Raw genomic sequence first — 19,980 nt, forward strand, 5'->3', positions numbered from 1 at the left:
GGCAGAGCCGAGGTTCTGCAGGCACTGATCCTCGACTCGAGGAAGAGGCCATGCCACCAGGAGGCGGCGGCGGCAAGCATGGCAGCACGAAGCAGGACCACCCACCGGTGGCCGGCCTCCGCCGTGACGAGGACACACTGCCCCGTCCTACGCCGCCGTATGAGGTTTGATCCACATCTCCTCTTTCTGATCTTCGATTCATGGAAGGAACTCGACCGGGAACTCAACCAATACTAACCGTCTCCAGGTCGTGCCTCGCGAGTTGCTCCGACGACGGCCGAGCCGCGGTTCTGCAGGCGCTGATCCGCGAGTCGAGAAAGAGGCCATGCCACCAGGAGGCGGCGGCGGACAGCATGGCTGCACGAAGCTGGTGCTGGACCACCCACCGGCGACCGGCCTCCACCGTGGCGAGGACAAACTGCCCCGTCCTACGTCGCCGTCCCGCGCCGTCACCGCCATAGTTTATCAGGTTTGATCCACAACTCCCCTTCTGATCTTGGATTCATGGAAGGAACTCGACCAATACGAACCGTCTCTACCGTTTGCAGAGGAGGAAGAAGCACAAGCAGTTGCTCCAAGGACGGCCGAGCCGAGGTTCTGCAGGCACTGATCCGCGAGTCGAGAAAGAGGCCATGCCACCCGGAGGCGGCGGCCAGCATGGCTGCACGAAGCAGGAACACCCACCGGCGACCGGCCTCCGCCGTGGCGAGGACAAACTGCCCCTTCCTACGCTGCCGTCCCCCGCCATTACCACCATAGTTTATCAGGTTTGATCCACATCTCCCCTTCTGATCTTCGATTCATGGAAGGAACTCGACCAATACGAACCGTCTCTTCCGTTTGCAGAGGAGGAAGAAGCAGCAGGCTGTGGTGAGCATCCCCGAGGGTCCCCTTTTGGAGATCCTGTCGCGGGTGCCCTACAAGTCGCTCTGCCGCTTCACGTGCGTGTCCAGTTCGTGGCTCGCGCTCTGCTCCGACCCCGACGTCCGCAAGAGGTCGCCGCAGGGCCTTTCCGGCTTCTTCCACAAGCACAGACATGGAAACGGCCTGAAATTCCACAATCTGTCCGGCAGAGGCCCCCCTCTGGTTGATCCATCTCTCCCCTTTATCTTGCGCGTCTATGAGCGCTTCATGGTTGTGCAATGCAGCGGCAGCCTTCTCCTCTGCGAATGCTGGAAACCTGCCGAGAGATACGAGTTCGATCTTGTTGTGTGCAATCCTGCGACTCAGAAGTGGATCGTGCTACCTCCTATAGAGTTTTTGGATGAAGAGGACGGTGACCTCGTGTCTTTCCGACCGGTGGATGTCTACCTAGGGTCCGCCGCAGCCAGTCCAACTTGCTTTGTGGTGCTTGTTCCCCTACATCGTCTACACGATGTGGCCATCTACTCATCGGAAACTGGACAATGGACACGGAGCGGGTGGTGTGACGAAGAAGACGTTACTGTTGCTACTGCAGAGTGTGTCTTTCTGAAGGGCTTTATGCATTTGACGCTCGATGAACCTTTTATACTTGCAGTGGACACAAAGGGGGAGGATTGGAGGAGAATTCCTCTTCCGGGAGACATGGAACCCAGCTATGGTAACACTTCAATGGGGCAGTCTCGGGGACTCTTGCATGCTTGGTATATAGATCCTGATGAAGATTACCAACTCTCTGTTTGGGTGCTTAAGGATTATGACAGTGATAGATGGAGACTAAAGCACACTGTTGACGTTTTGGAACTATTTGATACTGAATGTCATGGTAAATTCTGTGAGATGTTTGCAATTCATCCAGAACGGAATTTGATTTACATTACTAATGGGGAGGATACAACTCTGTCATATGATATGGATAGCCAGAAAGTGGAAGCTATGTGTACTTCTGGGGAGTTCCTGGGTGGTCTACCTTATATTGCCAGTTTTGCAGAATGGCTGCCAGATGATCATTGAAAGTTGGTGCAGCTTGGTGTGTCGGCACTAATGCCTTCATAAAAGTCAGTCGTTGGGTATGTGCCTAATCTGCTAATTATTTTGCACTGGCTGGGTATGTTCGCCTAGCATTCCAAATTGTGGTTCTGGACAATGCTGGTTATAGTCATGGAAAATCTGTTAGTGACAGGCGTTCCAACGGTAGCGTTAATCTATTTGCTTTCATGTAGTAGTAATTATGTTGGTCACTTGTTATCCCTTCATGTGTGGTAAATGTAAGCATACATTATCAATGTTTAAAATTATTTACATTTTCTGCTCCTTCATCTATTTCATGCAAATATATCATTATTTTTTGACTTAGTATCCGTTGTGTTGATGTTGCCCTGTTTTTTTTTTTTTTCTTTTTTTTTTTTTTTTCGCAGACGCTCACATACACGCGCATACACTCACCCCTATGAACGCACACACGCACACCCTACCCCTATGAGCATCTCCGGAAGACTGAGCCGGCGGATTGGATCTTGAAATTGACGAAGTCACCACAGGCGCCTCGCTGTCGACGGGAACGTCGCCTCCCACTGAATGAATATTCCGCCTTTATGAGACACACAGATGTCAAATCTGGGATTTGAACTCTGGTGGGCTGGGGGTACAACCACCCTCCTAACCACCCAACCTCAGGTTGGTTCTCATGTTGCCCTGTTTTTATTGCACTTGTAAATTTTAAAATGTGACATCTTCTGCAGCAATAGAAAGTTGTGTATTGGTTCTTGAATGTTGCTCCATATACACAAAGAGTGTGTAAAGAGATGTTAATTTCCCTGCATGGTCTTCCATCGGTGGCGACAATATGGAGTTGTTCTTCATATTAAAACAAATATGCAGCTTGACAGACTTTGGGAAATGATATATCTCAGTACTTTGCTCACGTGAAGATTATAAAATGATTCTGTTTGTAGTTAAGAATTTTTTTTCGAGAAAAAGCAATGACATTGCGTTTCTTTTCATTGCAATGACGTAAAGTCTGCTATTCGTCACTACCACTTATGCACCACTACTGTATTCTTAGTCTCTTGTTTTAATCGAGCTGTCCATGAAACTATGACCAATATCATCCTACTTGAATTTTTCCGTGACTGTTAAATTTCTAGGCTTTGATCCACCTAAATCTATTTTTAAGCATCTTCAGATTTTGTTGACCAGGAAGCTTATGTAATGTTCTCGTCAACTAGCTACATTTCGAACAGTTTATTGGGTGCAAATTTACTTCTTTCCATCCCTTAATTGATACCTAGAGGTTCTGACCTCTGAGTGACTCCTTTCCTAGACCGAAAAAGTTTAGTAGAAATAAAAATCAAGTACAATTCTAATTGGGTGGGATTTCTAAAATCATGTGAAGTTTTTTCTACAATGTAGTTTCTAATTTGTTACTAGAAGCCCATTTTCCTAAATAATTACCACAGAAGATAATTTATATGTTGGTCCTGTTAGTTGTTTCTGTAAAAAACTCCCTGGTGGTAATAAAGTAGAAAGTTCTGACTTTTCATGCTACTGTAGAACATGATGTCTGAATCGATTTCCAAAAAGCAGAGTTTGAAATTATTCCTCAGAAATATTTTCCGCATGATTGACGGCATCACTGTCTCTATTCTAGTTGATAATTTTTGTGAATCTTCAATTCTCTAGGATTACATGAAGATCATTACTGTTGCTGAATCAGAAAGAAAGGGGACTGTGTATGCAGGGTGATGAAACTGAAAGGGAAGTTTTGGCATTTGGCTTTAGGATGCAATTCCAGACGTCTGGCATGTAGTCAAAATCCCAGAAGTTTTTCAGCAATTTTGAATGGTGGACGTGTGTGGCATTAAGATTTTTAGCCTAAGAGAGATGCACTGCGAACTGAATAATTTTAACATCTTGATACAAAAATATACAGAAAATCACATAGAAATTCGTTTTGAGCCAGTCTTTCTGTTGTATTGTGATCCAAATTCATATACTAAAGGGAGGCTAACTTCTGACGAGCGGAGCGAGGCCCATCGCCGGTAGGCTTGGGCCGAAGCGTAGCGGGGTACGGATCGTTGACACCGCCTATATATGCATCTTGTAAGCCGCCGGCTAGGGGAGATTAGATTATAAGATATCTCACGGCGTTTGTAAACACTCCCCGATATAGTGAAGTTTTGCTGGCTAGCGCCCGTGGTTTTTTCCTCTGTTTTCCACGTTAAATCTTGTGTCCCCTGCGTGTGTTCTTATTTCGTTCTTCGTTATTTGTTTGTCGCTTTTATAACACTTTCAACCAAAACAGTCTTGGTAACAAAAGACTGATTAATACTACCTCCGAACGTTATTAATTGACGCACCCAACAGCTAATGACATGCATGGGCAGGCCTCCCTCCGAGTCGATTAAATCCGACCGGAGGGAGTATAACCTACAGTGTCCTTTTGTGTGGCACATAATTTTCTATTCATGCTGGGTTCCTTTTATAGAATTTCCTACAACACTGATTTTTCAAAAAAAAACCGTAGAGGAGTTCCCTACGGAGCTTAACAGAATTAGACAACAACAACATATCCATTCTTTCTTTTCTTATTCTTAACCGAATTTTACTTTCATAAGGAGTAGATAACAACATAATTCGCTCAAATGATATGTTTGTAGGGAAACTGGGGTAATACCATACAAGTTAGCGTTCAGTACTACTTCCTGTCTACTTTGACTTCTCTTTTTAGTTTTCACTAAGTTGTCCATGGCCGATATCATCGCTTAAGCTGACCATGACCAATATTTTCTACTTGAGTTCTCAGTTCTCACTAGAATGTTAATATACTAGGTCATGATGGTGCGCTGCCGCGCGCTCGTCTATTTTTTTTCAATTGATTGATATACATTTATGTACAGATGGGGATCAAATTATATACGTTACTATCATCAAGGTATTGTCGTAGAAGCCTAACTGCCAACCTGTGAAGGTTAAATATCAGCAAACTGAATAAATAATCAAGATATATTTGCTCTGGTCTTCACATTATTGAATTTTAAAAAGAGCAGCAAAAATAACAATCAATTGCTTGGTGTTCAACTCAAATCTCTTGGAAAACTGAAAACATCATTTTCCACTGGGTCACCACCCACCAGAACCATGTCCATGATATCTTTTGCGGTGGTACCAGCCACCAGGGACATTCTTTGAGAAGGCGACGAGGTTGCCTGTGGCGTGTTTACTAGTCACACCACTAATGCCGAAGTACTGGTGGTGTGTGGCTTTAGAAAACACGCCACCGGTAGTATCTTACCAGTGGCGTTGGCAAAATTTGCGCTCTGCTAATTATACCAGTGGTGCGATGCGCCACTAAACCAAATAGGCATACATAAAGCTCTCACATCCAGACAGATAATTAACCCTTGGTTTTTAACACCCCCCCTTCAGTTAGTTCCCAAACAAAGTCAAAGTTCCTAGATTGAAAGCAATATGCAAGTTTTTCCACAATGACTTATCATTCAGTATGATGATGACACAATTCTCCGGGTTTTCTTAGGAAGTTGGAATGAAAGAAATAGAAAAAAAATCAAACATGGTACACCAAGTATTAAGAACTGGAAGAGGCATCTAAAGGAGGATATTTCTCAAGTTATCCACAGAACAAAGCAGAGAAGAGCACAAAGCTTGAAGAACATATACACCAAAACTTTTGAAAGTTTTTTTGTTTCTGTTTCTTCTCTTTCTCCATACATTTGCAAATATATATGATTTTTTGATCATTTATAAATTGAAGACACTAATGTCCTACCATTTCAGTGTCGAAAAAAAGATGTTAATACGTTCATCACAATCACAAAATTGACACTTTTTTTGTTCACATCCAAATTACGCTTAGCCAAATTATCTGTAGTGACATTAACCCCTCTACTCAAGTACCAATCAAAAAATTGATCTTCAGAGGGACCTTAAGTTTCCGGATGTAATTTCTCCGGTAAACATTTTTTTTAGATCAACAGGGGTCTCCCCTAGCTCCATTTTCATTGAAAAGGAAGCCAAGTCTTTTACAGAAGATAGCTAAAACAACACAAACGAAAAGAAGAAACAGGCTTTTTGCTGGGGAGATTGGCTGCCATCCCAACCAACTCCGAAATACCAGCAAGTCCTGGAACAGTTCTAATTTGGGAACGGTGAGCACACACTAAAAGCATACGATAGCTAAATCCATTACAACCAAACAGATAGGTATGAGCCTACTAGCACAGCTCCCAAACTTCTCAGCTTTTCCTTTTGGCATCCTCTTGAGACTACATCACCTTCTCAGTCCATCGATCAGGTGACCACATGAATCTTGTGGGAGTCACCAGGATTGTCCAGGAGGTAGGCCAGCGACGCCCTGCCATCAAAGCTTGAGTTCCAGGAAGAGATCCAGTCGAAGGAGGGACATCTCACCCCACTGGGAGGCAGAGAGGAGCTCTTAAACTGGTTAGCAGCAGGTCCATGAATCGACCGTTTTCTCCAGATTCTAGCTCTTTGAAAGGTTTCAACCAGTCCCGAAGGAGGAAGAGAACCCTTCGCCACACCTGTTTCACATTAATCCAAGTGGTTTTGTTAAACACCAGACTATTTCTATTAAGCCATAAACTCCACAGAACAGCTGAAGAAGCTACATTAAAGTGCCTGAACTTTTTGTTACAGAGCCATTTTGAAGCAATTGATTCAAAGTTAGTAACATGCACTTCAAAAATCTCTTCAACAAGTTCCAAATAGATCTAGCCACTATACATTCAAACATAAGATGGTGAACTGATTCAAATTCAAAACACATCTCACAGTTCATGGGTTTAGGAATACCTCTAGCTCTCAGATTATCCCTAGTCATGATCTTATTCTGGGAAAACAACCATAAGAAAATTTGAATCCTAGGAGGGATTTTCAGTTTCCAAACAGCAGGTAGATAAACTGGAGTAACACCTCTAAAATTAATGATAGCATACAGAGAGCTAGATGAATAAATCCCAGAAGAGGTGTATTGCCAGATCAGCTGATCTTCCTCTTGAGAGAAAGTTATAGTCTTAGCAATCTCTAGCAGCTCAAACCACTGAACCATCATGTCATCAGTGAAAGTTCTCCTAAAAGTACCTCTAATCTCCTGGCCATCCCAAATATCAGAGATGGTTTTGTTCTGTTGGTTAGAAACAAAATAAAGATCCCAGAATTGGATAGCCAAAGGGTAAACAATATTTTTGTTTGCCATATATCTGTAGAACTCCACAGGGATAGTATCAATGTATCATTGACATATACAGCCTGCTCAAATCATTGGCCAAGCACATGGCAGTATTATGTCAGTATGCTGGGAGGTTGTTCCTTTGGCGCATAGTATATCCTCGAGCAATTATAAACCAAATAGCCGGATATAATTGCCGTCCATATCCGCTGAAGCTACCTCGGAGCCAGATGATAGATTCATGCCATGTTACGATGGACCGTCGACACGCTCATGAACTGGCCTTGGCGTACATCTATTTTCTTCCTTCCATCGACCGGTGGCTTGCTGAGTTTGATTGATAACTGAGGCGGTTGTGTGGAGATGGTAGTTAGAACATGCCGTGTACACAGAAAACAGGTTGTTGCGCGTTGACATGTACCGAGGTCTAGGCAACCGGGATATCTATAAAGCATAGAGTTGCGAGGACATACACACACACACCATCCATCCATTTCCTCTACATAGATCGTCACTCGACTACTGTTAGCACAACATTCTTTTCTGTAGACACACAATTGAAGCTTAATTTGATCGCATAACTGGCTAAGGTCCATGGCGACGATCAGGCCTTTGCTTCTCACTCTTGCCCTCCTGGCCGTCCTCGCAGCTAGCTCGGCAGTAGTGGCTCAGCTGGAGATCGGCTTCTACAGCAAGACATGCCCGAATGCCGAAGACATTGTCCGCGAGGAGATGGTCAAGATCATCGCCGCCGCGCCCAGCCTCGCCGGCCCGCTCCTCCGGCTCCATTTCCACGACTGTTTTGTCAGGGTAAGCTCCTCTGTCGCATTTTTTGCTTCTACTGAAGATCGATGAAACATATGCTTACGTGTGCAAAATTACAGGGTTGTGATGCCTCCGTGCTGCTCGACTCCACGACGCACAACGTAGCGGAGAAGGACGCCAAGCCGAACAAGAGCCTGCGAGGGTTCGGCTCCGTGGAGCGCGTGAAGGCCAAGCTCGAGGCCGTCTGCCCGGGCATCGTCTCCTGCGCCGACGTACTCACCCTCATGAGCCGGGACGCCGTGGTGCTGGCCAAAGGCCCCACCTGGCCGGTGGCGCTGGGCAGGCGAGACGGCAGGGTGTCCAGCGCCACGGAAGCCAGCCACGATCTTCCCCCGGCCTCCGGCGACGTACCTCTGCTCGCCAGGATCTTCGCATCCAAGGGGCTCAGCCTCAAGGACCTCGTCGTCCTCTCCGGCGCACACACCCTCGGCACGGCGCACTGCCCGTCCTACGCCGACCGCCTCTACAACGCCACCGGCGAGGACGGCGCGTACGGCCTCGTCGACCAGTCCCTGGACAGCGAGTACGCGGACAAGCTGAGGCTCAAGTGCAAGAGCCTCGACGACCAGAGCATGCTGTCGGAGATGGACCCCGGGAGCTACAAGACCTTCGACAGCAGCTACTACGGCCACGTCGCAAAGCGGAGGGGACTCTTCCGCTCCGACGCTGCACTCCTCGCCGACGCGACCACCAGGGACTACGTCCAGCGCGTCGCCACGGGGAAGTTCGATGCTGAGTTCTTCAGTGACTTCAGCGAGTCCATGATTAAGATGGGCAACGTCGGCGTGCTCACTGGTGCCGAGGGACAGATCAGGAAGAAGTGCTACGTCCTCAACTAGCGTTCACTGGTGGAAAAAGGGGCTTTGGTCGCGGTTGGCAACTGCCATTAGTCGCGGTTGCGCAACCGCGACCAAAGTAGCGCGACTAAAGGCCCCCCCCCCCCCCCCTTTAGTCGCGGTTCCTTACGAACCGCGACTAAAGGCCCGTCCACGTGGGCCGCAGGCGAGCGCCAGGGCGGAGGACCTTTAGTCGCGGTTCTTCTGGCCAACTGCGACTAAAGGCCTCAGCAGGATTTAGGGTTTTAGCCCCCCTCCCCCTAAATCTGGTTTCTTTTTAATTTGTATTGTTTTATTTCTTTTGGGTTTTAATTTTGAAGGAGTTTCACATATTCTACGGTACTACATACATGCATATGAATGTACAATTTCAAACAAATTTGAAATTAGAACCAAAAAGAATTCAAGAGGAATATACAATATATATTCAATATCGGATGACCATATACAATATATATTCAATATCGGATGACCATATACAATTTTGAACAAGTTTCCATCCATAATTTAGTGCATATAAAGTTCTACGTCATCGTAATGGTGTTCTCCTCTATGATCGATGACTTCCCTCGCCAACCATCCAGCTAGTTCCTCTTGAAGTGGTCGGAAGCGAGCTTCTGGACTAAGCGTCTTCCGGAGGTTATTCCTCAGGATGTTGTTCTCACACTGCTGGTCCCGCTCATTGCAGTATCTCCGGATCCTCTCACAAACATAGTATCCACATAGATTGGTCCCCGGTGGCTGAATATCCCCAGTCGTCCGCACTGCCATTTTAAAATGTAGCTCTTTTTTGAATTCACCGACCTTGGTATCTACGAACCGTCTCCAAACCCTACGAGGCAAAGAAAATTAAATGAACAAGAGAGTTATTAATTAGTTACTTGATATTAGGAAATGATGAATGAAATAGGCCGATCGATATAGAGCGCAAATGAATGAAAATGATTACTTTTGCATCATTTTTCTCATGTCGCCCCAAAGCGCCGGATCCATATTCAGAGAGTCGTGGACGAGAACTGAGGAGGTCTGAACTTGAATTACCATAAGAATCCAGTGGAACCTGCGGACACGATACATGCACAGTCATGCATAACTCATCGATTAGCCACATACCATGCATGGAGTAAACAAAAGAGAATGTGCTCAAGACAGAAACACTCACCCAAAATGGTAAGGAAATAGAATATCACTTTTGAGTTTCTGTTTTCTAATAAACCGCCACAGGTCATCCTCCACGTCGGCGGGGTGGTGTTCTAACACATATGAATTAACGATTTGTGGGTCAATGAACCCAACATCATGGATGTTCCTTATTCGCATTTCCCGCTTTTTCATTCTGCATAATAGCATACACAACAAGATAGTTAGGACAATATATATATATATATATATATATATATATATATATATATATATATATATAGTGCAGGCAATGAACGAGATGGGGTAGAAATTAATAAATCACTTACAGAACGTAGCAACTGATGATAGATTTGTCGAGGTCGCGCAGATTGAACAGCTGGAACAATTCACTCAGATGAATTTGTACATAGTAATGTTTGAAGTGATGCTCATATCTAACTTCCGCATAGATATAGTCTTTGGCGTTTTTATGTTTTATGTAACCCTTGTACCAATTTAGCAGACCTTTCATTTGTCGAGGTAGATCCTCTTCCTGCGCAGGCTCGACGAGAGGGCCATTCTTCACATATGTAAATACTACGTCCTTCATTGGCGCCTCATCAAGGCCTAACAGTGCACGAAGAGTGATACCTAAGTCGGCCGCTTGTTCTCTGGCACTCGTTACAGTCAATCCATGTGCTGCCGCAGCTGCTATGATATCGGGGGCATCCGGACCGGCGGCTTGCACTATGAGCGGGGCGATCGATTGTTTACTTTGTTCCCCGAGCTGGGCAACTTCTTTCCCCCTTTCTAATTTTTTCTCGGCCTCCTCCTCCAAGGCTTTCTTCTCCGCCAACTCTTGGTTCCTCTTGAACGCGAGTGCTTGCCTACGAAGTTCACGTAAATAGTCGTCAGGCAGATTCTTCGCGGCTTGGGACGGTGTGTTCAAAAATGACTTAGCCCAGCTCTTTTCCTTGTCAGAAAATACTTGCTTGGGCTCGGGCTCTCTTTTCTTCTTGCAGTCCGCCTTCCATTTCTCATATTCAGCAGCCGCGCGTGCGTCGACTTCCTCGGCACTACGTTCCCAAGGCCTTGTGGGGAGAGGCTTCAGTGATGGCTCTGGTATCTTTGTGGTTCTAGGTACATAAGGGTCCGGGTTAATAACCCAGGACTGCTTCTGCTTCTTCGCCGGAGGTGGATTGGGGGGCGGTGTCTGCTGATCACCCGCCGGACGAGGACTGGGGGGCGGCGTCTGCTTACCCGCCGGAGGTGAATTGGGGGGCGGCGTCGGCTGACGTGAAGGAGGTGTAGGTGAAGCACCACCACCACCGCCGCCACCGCCACCGCCACCACCACCACCGTACGGGGGTGGACTTGTTGGCGCCTCGCCTGGAAACTTGATAAATTTCTTCTGCCATAGAATGAACTGGCGCTTGACATCTCCAAGTCTTTTCACCCCTTCAGGTGTAGCAATGTCAATGTCCAGGTCCTCAAACCCTTGGACTATCTCCTCCACCGTGACACGAGCATAGCCATCTTGAATGGGGTTGTTGTGGTGGAGTGCTCCAGGTGGTAAAGCACTGCCGATGGCTACCTTCATGGACATGTTCCCGATAGGATAATACAGATGACATGCTTTCATCTCCTTTATATCGTCCACGGGGTAGCGAGGAGGCTCCGGTGCAGTAATTTCGACCACCAGAGGCTCCGGTGTAGTAATTTCGATCGTCGGTGCACCAGCCGGTGAGGCCTCCGTGGAAGCCACGCTGCTTCTTCTCCGCTGCTGGCTTCCGAGATCCATTGGATGATCTTCATGCTGCGCCCGAGCTGCATCTCTTTCGGCTACTAGTACACTCACAGTTTTCTTCATCACATCCATTTCCGTTACCAACTTCGCCACAACATCTGCATCCCGATCCATCTTTCTCTTACGGCTTCTGTAACCGTACGGGTCATCGTTCTGGGGGAACCCTACTTTCCACGGAATGGGCCCCATGCCTCGTACACGTCCTCCGTGTTCAGGATTCCCGAGGGCTTTTGTCAGGGCGTTGTTCTCTCTGTTGAACTTGATCCTCCCCTCTTGAGCATCCCTCATTGCCTCAATAAGCTTTTGGGTGGGTGTAATTATTTTGCCCTGATAAACACACTCCCCTGTCTCCGGGTTCAGCGATCCCCCATGCCCGTACCACCAGCTTTTGGCCCTTGGGTCCCATCCCTCCGTACCTGGACGGATTCCTCGCGCCCTCAGCTCGTTCTCCATCTTCTCCCACTTAGGCTGCCAAAAGCGATACCCTCCTGGCCCCATAATATGATTGTACTCCTTCTTGGCCGCATTCTCCTTATTTTTTTCGATATTTCAAGGAACTGCTCCGATTTCTTTTGCTTCACAAATTCTGGCCAATCATGTTGCAGTTTCTCATATTGTCCTGTGAAATCCGGAGTCTTGCCCTGCTTGACAAAGTCATGGGCTAGATTTTGCTTGTATTTCCGGAATGCGTTGGCCATCTTAGAAAGAGCGAACTGTTTGACTAGCTTGCACCTCTCCTTGTTTTCCTGAATCTTGTTACCCGCCTCATCGTATTTGCGGTATTCCGGAGGTAGAACGAAATGTTCCATAAGCTTGTTGAAGCAATCTTTTTTTGTTCTCTTATCGACAAAAGTGAAACCAAGACGTGCCTTCTTTGGCTCATTCCACTCCTGGACGGTGATCGAGACGTTGTCTCTAACAACGGCTCCGCATTGGCTGATAAACTTGGTGGCGTTCTTGCTGGGCTCCAGCGGCCTGCCGGTTTCTTCATCGACAACCTCGATGGTGCATGTTTCGTTTGGTTTCATCGTCTTGGTTGCGCCACGCTTTGACGACGTACTCAATTTTTTCGACGATCCGGCCGAGGGCTAAAATAAGAAAGAGAGTCGCGCGCGTTAGTACACACACATTTATTCAAATCAGTTAGTTTGTATCACCAGACGCTCAATATGTATATATATATACCTCGGCGCCGGAGGTGGTTGCTACTTCCAATTGAAGATCGTCGTTTATCGACGTTTCTTCGGCATCATCTTGCTGACGGCGCCCTTCATCTTCACCCTCAAGGTTCAGATAAGAAGAGATATCATCTTCTTCTTCTCCGGTCGGCACATATAGAATATCACCTTTTATGATGCCGAACATATGGTCTTCAGCGTCCGGATCATAGTTGTCCAGAATCGGGTCAGCTCTATCGTCCGCCATATGTCAGTCCTGAAAACATGTAGTCAAAACAAATTAATTAAGTGAAGAAGGGGGGCGGTGGCGGTGGCGAAAGGGCGGTGGCAAAAGGAGGGGGCGAGGAAAGGGTGGGAGAGGGTGTCGCGGTAGAGCGCGAGACGGGGTGTTTGTTTAGTGTGTGAGAGTATACATTTTTTCAACTTAGAGAGAGTTTTCTCGGATATGTCTACCGGACGAGAATCTCGTCGTCGAGGCGTGACGAGTTCCGATATGACAAGGATTATATAGTGCGCGCGCGCGTGCGTTCCTTGACTGAAGCGGCAATGGGTTGACGATGGCTAGGGACCTACGGCGGCGGAGTCGAGACACAACACATGCATATATGCGGGGTCGCGGTGGCGAAAGGGGGGCGGCGGAAGGTGGGCGCGCGGTGGCGGTGGCGAAAGGGGGGCGGCGGTGGCGGTGGCGCCGCCCCCTCGCCGCGAACAAAAAAAACCCGCATATACGTAGGGGCGGCGAGGGGGGCGGCGCATTTTTTTGAGTTCTTTTAAAAGTGATAAAATACAAAAGTGAAAATTTAGTTCATTTTTTTGAGTTCTTTTAAAAGTGAAAAAATACAAAAGTGAAAATTTAGTTCATTTTTTTTGACAAACTTTTGTTAAGTTATTTTGTTAAGTTATTTTTGTTAAATTTTGTTAAGTTATTTCTTGTTCAATTTTTTTTGTTAAGTTAATTAAAGTTTTTGTGAAGTTCAATTTTTTAGTTCTTCACATAATTTACTAGTTGGCATTTTTACTAGTTTTTAATTAAAACAACTTAGTTACAAAGTAAAAAAACAAAAAAACAAAAAAAATAGTGGGCCAGGCGGCGCCCCTGGCCTTCTCTCTCCCTCTCTGTTTCTTCGTCTCGTCGTTCCTCTCGCTGGTGCGCGCGCGCTGCAGCGGCGTGTGGCGGGCAGCGGGCGCCGGCAGCGGGCGCCAAGAATGGCAGCAGCGCGGCGCAACGCGTGTGGCGGCGGCGGCGGCGCAACGCGGTACGGCGCGGCGCCCGAGAGCAGCGGCGGCGCGCGCTGGTACGGTGGCGGCGCGCGGAAGTGAGAAGGGGCCGGGAGAGAGCGCGCGCGGCGGCGGACGACGGCGATGTATCGTGGCGGTCGACGGCGGCGTGTGGCGGCGGCAGCGGCGCAGTCGGCGAGGGCGGCGGGCGACGAAGACCGATGGCGGCAAGGGCGACGAAGATCGATGGCGGCGACGGAGAACTCGGCGGAGAAAGAAAGAAGTGAACCGCCAGGGCGCGCCCGCGCGAATTTATAGGAGCGACCTTTAGTCGCGGTTGGGGAGCCCAACCGCGACTAAAGGGTATTTTTCGCCGGGTTTAAGTTTCCCGCGGAAAATACCCTTTAGTCGCGGTTGGCGAGGCCAACCGCGACTAAAGGTATTTTTCGAATTTCTTTTCTTTTTCAAAATGTGAAAAGTACATATAATATATCAATAAATTCAGAAAAATAAAACTAATTCATTTCAAAATCTGAAAAATACAAATAATATATCAAAAAGTAAAGAAAAATAAAACTAGTTCGTTTAAAAATCTTAAAAATACAAATAATATATCAAAAATTCAGAAAATAAAACTAATTCAATTCAAAATCTTAAAAATACCAATAATATATCAAAAAATTCAGAAAAATAAAACTAATTCATTTCAAAATCTTAAAATACAAATAATACATCAATAAATTCAGAAAAATAAAACTAATTCAATTCAAAATCTTAAAAATACAAATAATATATCAAAAAATTCAGAAAAATAAAACTAATTCAATTCAAAATTTTAAAAATACAAATTATAAAAAATTCATAAAAATAAAACTAATTCAATTCAAAATCTTAAAAATACAAATAATACATCAATAAATTCAGAAAAATAGCCCCCTCTTCCCGCCTCTGTCTTTCTGCCTCTGTCTTCTCGTTGGTCCCCTCTTCCCGCCTCTGTCTTTCCGCCGACCCCCTCTTCCCGCCTCGTCTTCCCGCCATTTCTTCCCTGTCTTCCCGCCTCTTTCTTCCCGCCAGTTTTTTCCCGCCAATTTCTTCCCGCCTCTTTCTTCCCGCCTCTTTCTTCCTGCCACTTTCTTCCCGCTCCCATTTTTCCCGCCATTTGTCACTCCATATATGTAGCCCGGCTTGGCCAGCATTATCACATCTCTACAATCTCTCATCACTCTCTCATGGCTTCCACCGCACCCACTCTAACCTACCAGCAGGTGGAGGAGCTTTGCGCCTCGAACTACCCTTGCCCACCGGGCTACCGCGTCCCTGCCGGCTGGAGCCTAAGCGCCGGCGGCGTGCCGGTCCCTCCCGTCCCTCGAGTGCTGCGCGCCGGGCGGCCATCACGAACCACTACTACCTCGACCTCACGCCGGAGCAGCGGATGAATCCCCGCTGGCATCCCGATAACCAGCATACTTGGGACGCCTTCTTCATCAATCGGCGTGAGAGGGCGCTCGCCAGGTATGAGGAGGACGGTCTGCCTCCTGGAAACTTCCACGAGGCCGGCCGTCGGCTATGGTGGTACGGCCGGACTCTGCAGAGCGTCATGGACTACATCACGGCCGGCGATATCCCCCGCCTGCGCTACCCTCAGTTCGAGCCACGAGCGCCGCCCGACGACAGCAGCGACGACGATGCCGGCAACTTAGAAGGCGACGACTACCAGTACAACGGCGGCTATGAAGACTACGAGTATGCATATTATACGCCTAGGCAGGAGTATGACTAAATCACTCCAAATTTCATGTATGCAGGAGTATGACTTAGTCACTCCAAATTTCATGTATGCATGCAGGAGTATGACTTAGTCACTCCAAATTTCATGTATCATCAGTGCTATCTCGAGTCAATTGAATCATTCGAAAATGGACACCAAACACATCACGGGTAATATAATTCACATGATTCATTCAACAAAGTTTGGTACAATAAATTATTACACATCATTTCTTCCCTTGTGTCCCTGCTTGCTTACGATTGTGCCGTATCCATGGAGCATCCTCATCATTTAACTTAATGCTTGGGTCGGTGTTCACTTTGAAGGGCGGAATTTCAGCAAACATATTATAATCTTCTGACATGTCTGTCTTGTCCTCCACTCCCACAATGTTTCTTTTCCCTGAAAGAACAATGTGGCTCTTTGGATCATCGCATGATGTACTGATCGTTTTCTTATCTTTCCGTTTCCTCGGTTTGCTACTCATGTCCTTCACATAGAAAACCTGAGCGACATCTTTCGCTAGGACGAATGGTTCGTCAAGGTAACCAAGATTGTTGAAATCCACCATTGTCATTCCGTATTGTTGGTCCACCTTTACCCCACCTCCTGTTAGCTTGAACCATTTGCACCGGAACAAAGGGACCCTAAAGGAGGGTCCATAGTCAAGTTCCCATATCTCCTCTATGTAACCATAATATGTGACCTTTTGCCCATTCTCGGTTGCTGCATCAAAGCGGACACCACTGTTTTGGTTGGTGCTCTTTTTATCTTGGGCGATCGTGTAAAATGTATTTCCATTTATCTCGTACCCTTGGAAAGTCGTTATAGTCGAAGATGGTGTCTTGGCCAACATGTACAGCTGATCTACAACCTTATCGTCACTCATTAAATGTTTTCTCAACCAACTGCCGAAAGTCTCCATGTGGGCCTTCCTAATCCAGGATTCAGGCTTCTCAGGGTTGTCCGAGCGTAAAATATTCTTGTATTTCTCAAAGTACGGAGCCACCAAGCTGGAATTGGTCAGAACTGTGTGGTGTGCTTCAGTCAGAGAATGGCCATCCATACATATCGTTGATTTCCTTCCGATCGTGCCTTTTCCACTTAGTCTCCCCTCGTGCCGCGATTGAGGAAGACCAATCGGCTTAAGGTCAGGAACAAAGTCAACACAAAACTCAATTACCTCCTCATTTCCATAGCCCTTGGCGATGCTTCCTTCTGGCCTAGCACGGTTATGAACATATTTCTTTAATATTCCCATAAACCTCTCGAAGGGGAACATATTGTGTAGAAATACAGGACCGAGAATGGAAATCTCATCGACTAGGTGAACCAGGAGGTGCGTCATAATATTGAAGAAGGATGGCGGGAACACCAACTCGAAACTGACAAGACATTGGATCACATCGTTCAGAACCGTGGTAGAACTTCTGGATTGATTACCTTCGAGAGATTGCATTGAGGAATGCACATAGCTTCACAATGGCTACTCGAACATTTTCCGGCAGGAGCCCCCTCAAAGCAATCGGAAGCAATTGCGTCATAATCACGTGGCAGTCGTGAGACTTCAGGTTTTGGAACTTTTTCTCCGCCATGTTTATTATTCCCTTTATATTGGACGAGAATCCTGACGGGACCTTCATACTACTCAGGCATTCAAAAAAGATGACCTTCTCTTCTTTGGTCAGAGCGTAGCTGGCACGACCTTGAAACCGTTCCGGATGCCGGTCATCAGGGTCTTTCAAACTTTGCTGGTCCTGCCGTGCTTCCTTTGTATCATTTGACTTCCCATACACGCCCAAGAAGCTTAGGATGTTCACGCAAATATTCTTCGTAACATGCATCACGTCGATTGCAGAGCGGACTTCTAGGACTTTCCAATATTCTAGCTCCCAGAATATAGATTTCTTCTTCCACATGGCTACGTGCCCGTCAGCTCCCTTCGGAACTGATTGTCCGCCAGGACCCTTTCCAAAGATGACTTTCAAATCCTTGACCATATCAAATACCTCAGCACCAGTGTGTTCCGCAGGCTTCGGCCGGTGATCTGCCTTGCCGTTGTAATGCTTGCCTTTCTTTCTTACTGGATGACCTTTCGGAAGAAATCGACGATGCCCAAGGTACACGTTCTTCTTACAATTTGGCAAATGTACACTTTCAGTCTCATGTAAGCAGTGCGTGCATGCATTGTATCCCTTATTTGACAGTCCCGAAAGGTTACTAAGAGCAGGCCAATCGTTGATGGTTACGAAAAGCAACGCTCGTAGGTCAAATTCCTCTTCTTTGTGCTCATCCCACACACGGACACCAGGTCTGCCCCACAGCTGTAAAAGTTCATCAACTAATGGCCTTAGGTACACATCGATGTCGTTGCCGGGTTGCTTCGGACCTTGGATGAGCACTGGCATCATAATGAACTTCCGCTTCATGCACAACCAAGGAGGAAGGTTGTAGATGCATAGAGTCACGGGCCAGGTACTATGGCTGGAGCTCTGCTCGCCAAAAGGATTCATGCCATCCGTACTTAGACCAAATCTTATGTTCCTTGCGTCAGCTGCAAAATCTTTGAACTCTCTGTCGATCTTTCTCCATTGCGTTCCATCTGCGGGGTGTCTCAACTCCCGTCGACTTACGGTCCTCTTTGTGCCATCGCAACAACTTGGCATGCTCTTTGTTCCTGAACAGACGTTTCAACCGTGGTATTATAGGAGCATACCACATCACCTTGGTGGGAACCCTCTTCCTGGGTTTCTGGCCCTCAACATCGTCGTCACCAGGGTCATCGCCTCTGATCTTATAACGCAATGCAGTGCATACCGGGCATTCATTCAAATTCTCGTATTCACCGCGGTAGAGGATGCAGTCGTTGATGCATGCATGTATCTTCAGAACCTCTAAACCTAGAGGGCAGACAACCTTCTTTGCTTCGTACGTAGTGGCGGGCAACTCGTTATTCTTTGGAAACATATTCTTCAACATTTTCAGCAAGTTTTCAAATGCCGAGTCAGCTACACCTGCCTGTGCCTTCCATTTCAGCAAATCCAGTGTGCAGCCCAGCTTTTTCAGACCATCATCGCATCCGGGTACAGCGCCTTCCTGTGATCCTCTAACATGCGATCCAAATTCTCCCTCTCTTTTTCAGTTTCGCAGCGTCTCCGTGCATCAGCAATGGTCCGACCAAGATCATCAACGGGATCATCACGTGCCTCTTCTTCACCTTCCCCTTCACCTTCCCCTTCACCTTCAGCATCCTCCATGAAAGTATCACCGAAATGAGCAAGATAGCTTTCATCGATGAAATCATCCCCTTCTTCATCTTCTTCCATTATAACCCCTCTTTCGCCATGCTTGGTCCAACAATTATAGCTTGGCATGAAACCGTGCCGAAGCAGGTGCATGTGAACATCTCTTGAGGAAGAGTAACCCTTCTGATTCTTACAGTTAACACATGGACAGATAACAAAACCCCCCTGCTTGTTCGCATTAGCCACTACGAGGAAATCTTTCAAACCCGTACTGAACTCGCCGGAGAGTCGGTTACCGTACATCCATTGTCGATTCATCTGCATTATTATAATATAAAATATATAATTAACCATCATGCATTTGTTAAACTAACTAGCTACAAACAATATAAATTAAACAATGAACTACACACACATGCATATTTTATCAACGACACATCAAAGGTTCAAGTTGCTAACCGCGATCGAGGAGGAAAAAATAAATGAGAAAGCTCAAGTGTGGCTCCAACACTTCATATCATGTTTGTTTCATGCTCTTGGGGCATTTCATCAAACACCTTATGTGCATAAGAGGAACCAAAAGCAAACCTAACACCCACTTGTGAAGTTTGTGAAGAGAATGGCTCCAAATGGCTAAGTGTTGGCTGCTGGATGGGTATATATGGGGGGGGGGGGGGGGGGGGGGGGTTTAGTCCCGGTTGGCCTGGCCAACCGCGACTAAAGGCCCTCGGGCACCTTTAGTCGCGGTTGGCCTGGTGCACCGGCTGGCCACCGAGCGCCCTGGGCCCAGGCCTTTGGTCGCGGTTCGCCTCCCGAACCGCGACTAAAGGTCCCATTAGTCGCGGTTCCTAC

At 46.9% G+C, this 19,980-nt stretch overlaps 2 protein-coding genes across 2 annotated transcripts; both read left to right on the plus strand.

The window, feature by feature from the left end:
* The first annotated feature begins 632 nt into the window (after positions 1 to 632).
* LOC139833534 (F-box protein At5g49610-like) lies at positions 633 to 1,935 on the plus strand. The gene is made up of 2 exons (XM_071823832.1): positions 633 to 767; positions 847 to 1,935. The coding sequence occupies exons 1-2, from the start codon at positions 633 to 635 to the stop codon at positions 1,933 to 1,935; spliced, it is 1,224 nt and encodes a 407-aa protein (XP_071679933.1).
* A 5,689-nt stretch (positions 1,936 to 7,624) lies between these two features.
* On the plus strand, positions 7,625 to 9,172 carry LOC127318089 (peroxidase 1). Its single transcript, XM_051348711.2, has 2 exons — positions 7,625 to 7,939; positions 8,014 to 9,172. The coding sequence occupies exons 1-2, from the start codon at positions 7,724 to 7,726 to the stop codon at positions 8,791 to 8,793; spliced, it is 996 nt and encodes a 331-aa protein (XP_051204671.1). The 5' UTR covers positions 7,625 to 7,723; the 3' UTR covers positions 8,794 to 9,172.
* The last annotated feature ends 10,808 nt before the right edge of the window (positions 9,173 to 19,980 follow it).

The sequence above is a fragment of the Lolium perenne genome, chromosome 7 (assembly GCF_019359855.2).
Source record: "Lolium perenne isolate Kyuss_39 chromosome 7, Kyuss_2.0, whole genome shotgun sequence".
NCBI classification, from domain to species: domain Eukaryota; kingdom Viridiplantae; phylum Streptophyta; class Magnoliopsida; order Poales; family Poaceae; genus Lolium; species Lolium perenne.

Bases quoted from the DNA above. Each gene is read 5' to 3' on its own strand.
- LOC139833534 (XM_071823832.1), top strand. From the start codon at position 633: ATGCCACCCGGAGGCGGCGGCCAGCATGGCTGCACGAAGCAGGAACAC. The intron at 768-846 runs GTTTGATCCACA...TTCCGTTTGCAG, and splicing joins TTACCACCATAGTTTATCAG to AGGAGGAAGAAGCAGCAGGC.
- LOC127318089 (XM_051348711.2), top strand. From the start codon at position 7,724: ATGGCGACGATCAGGCCTTTGCTTCTCACTCTTGCCCTCCTGGCCGTC. The intron at 7,940-8,013 runs GTAAGCTCCTCT...GCAAAATTACAG, and splicing joins TCCACGACTGTTTTGTCAGG to GGTTGTGATGCCTCCGTGCT.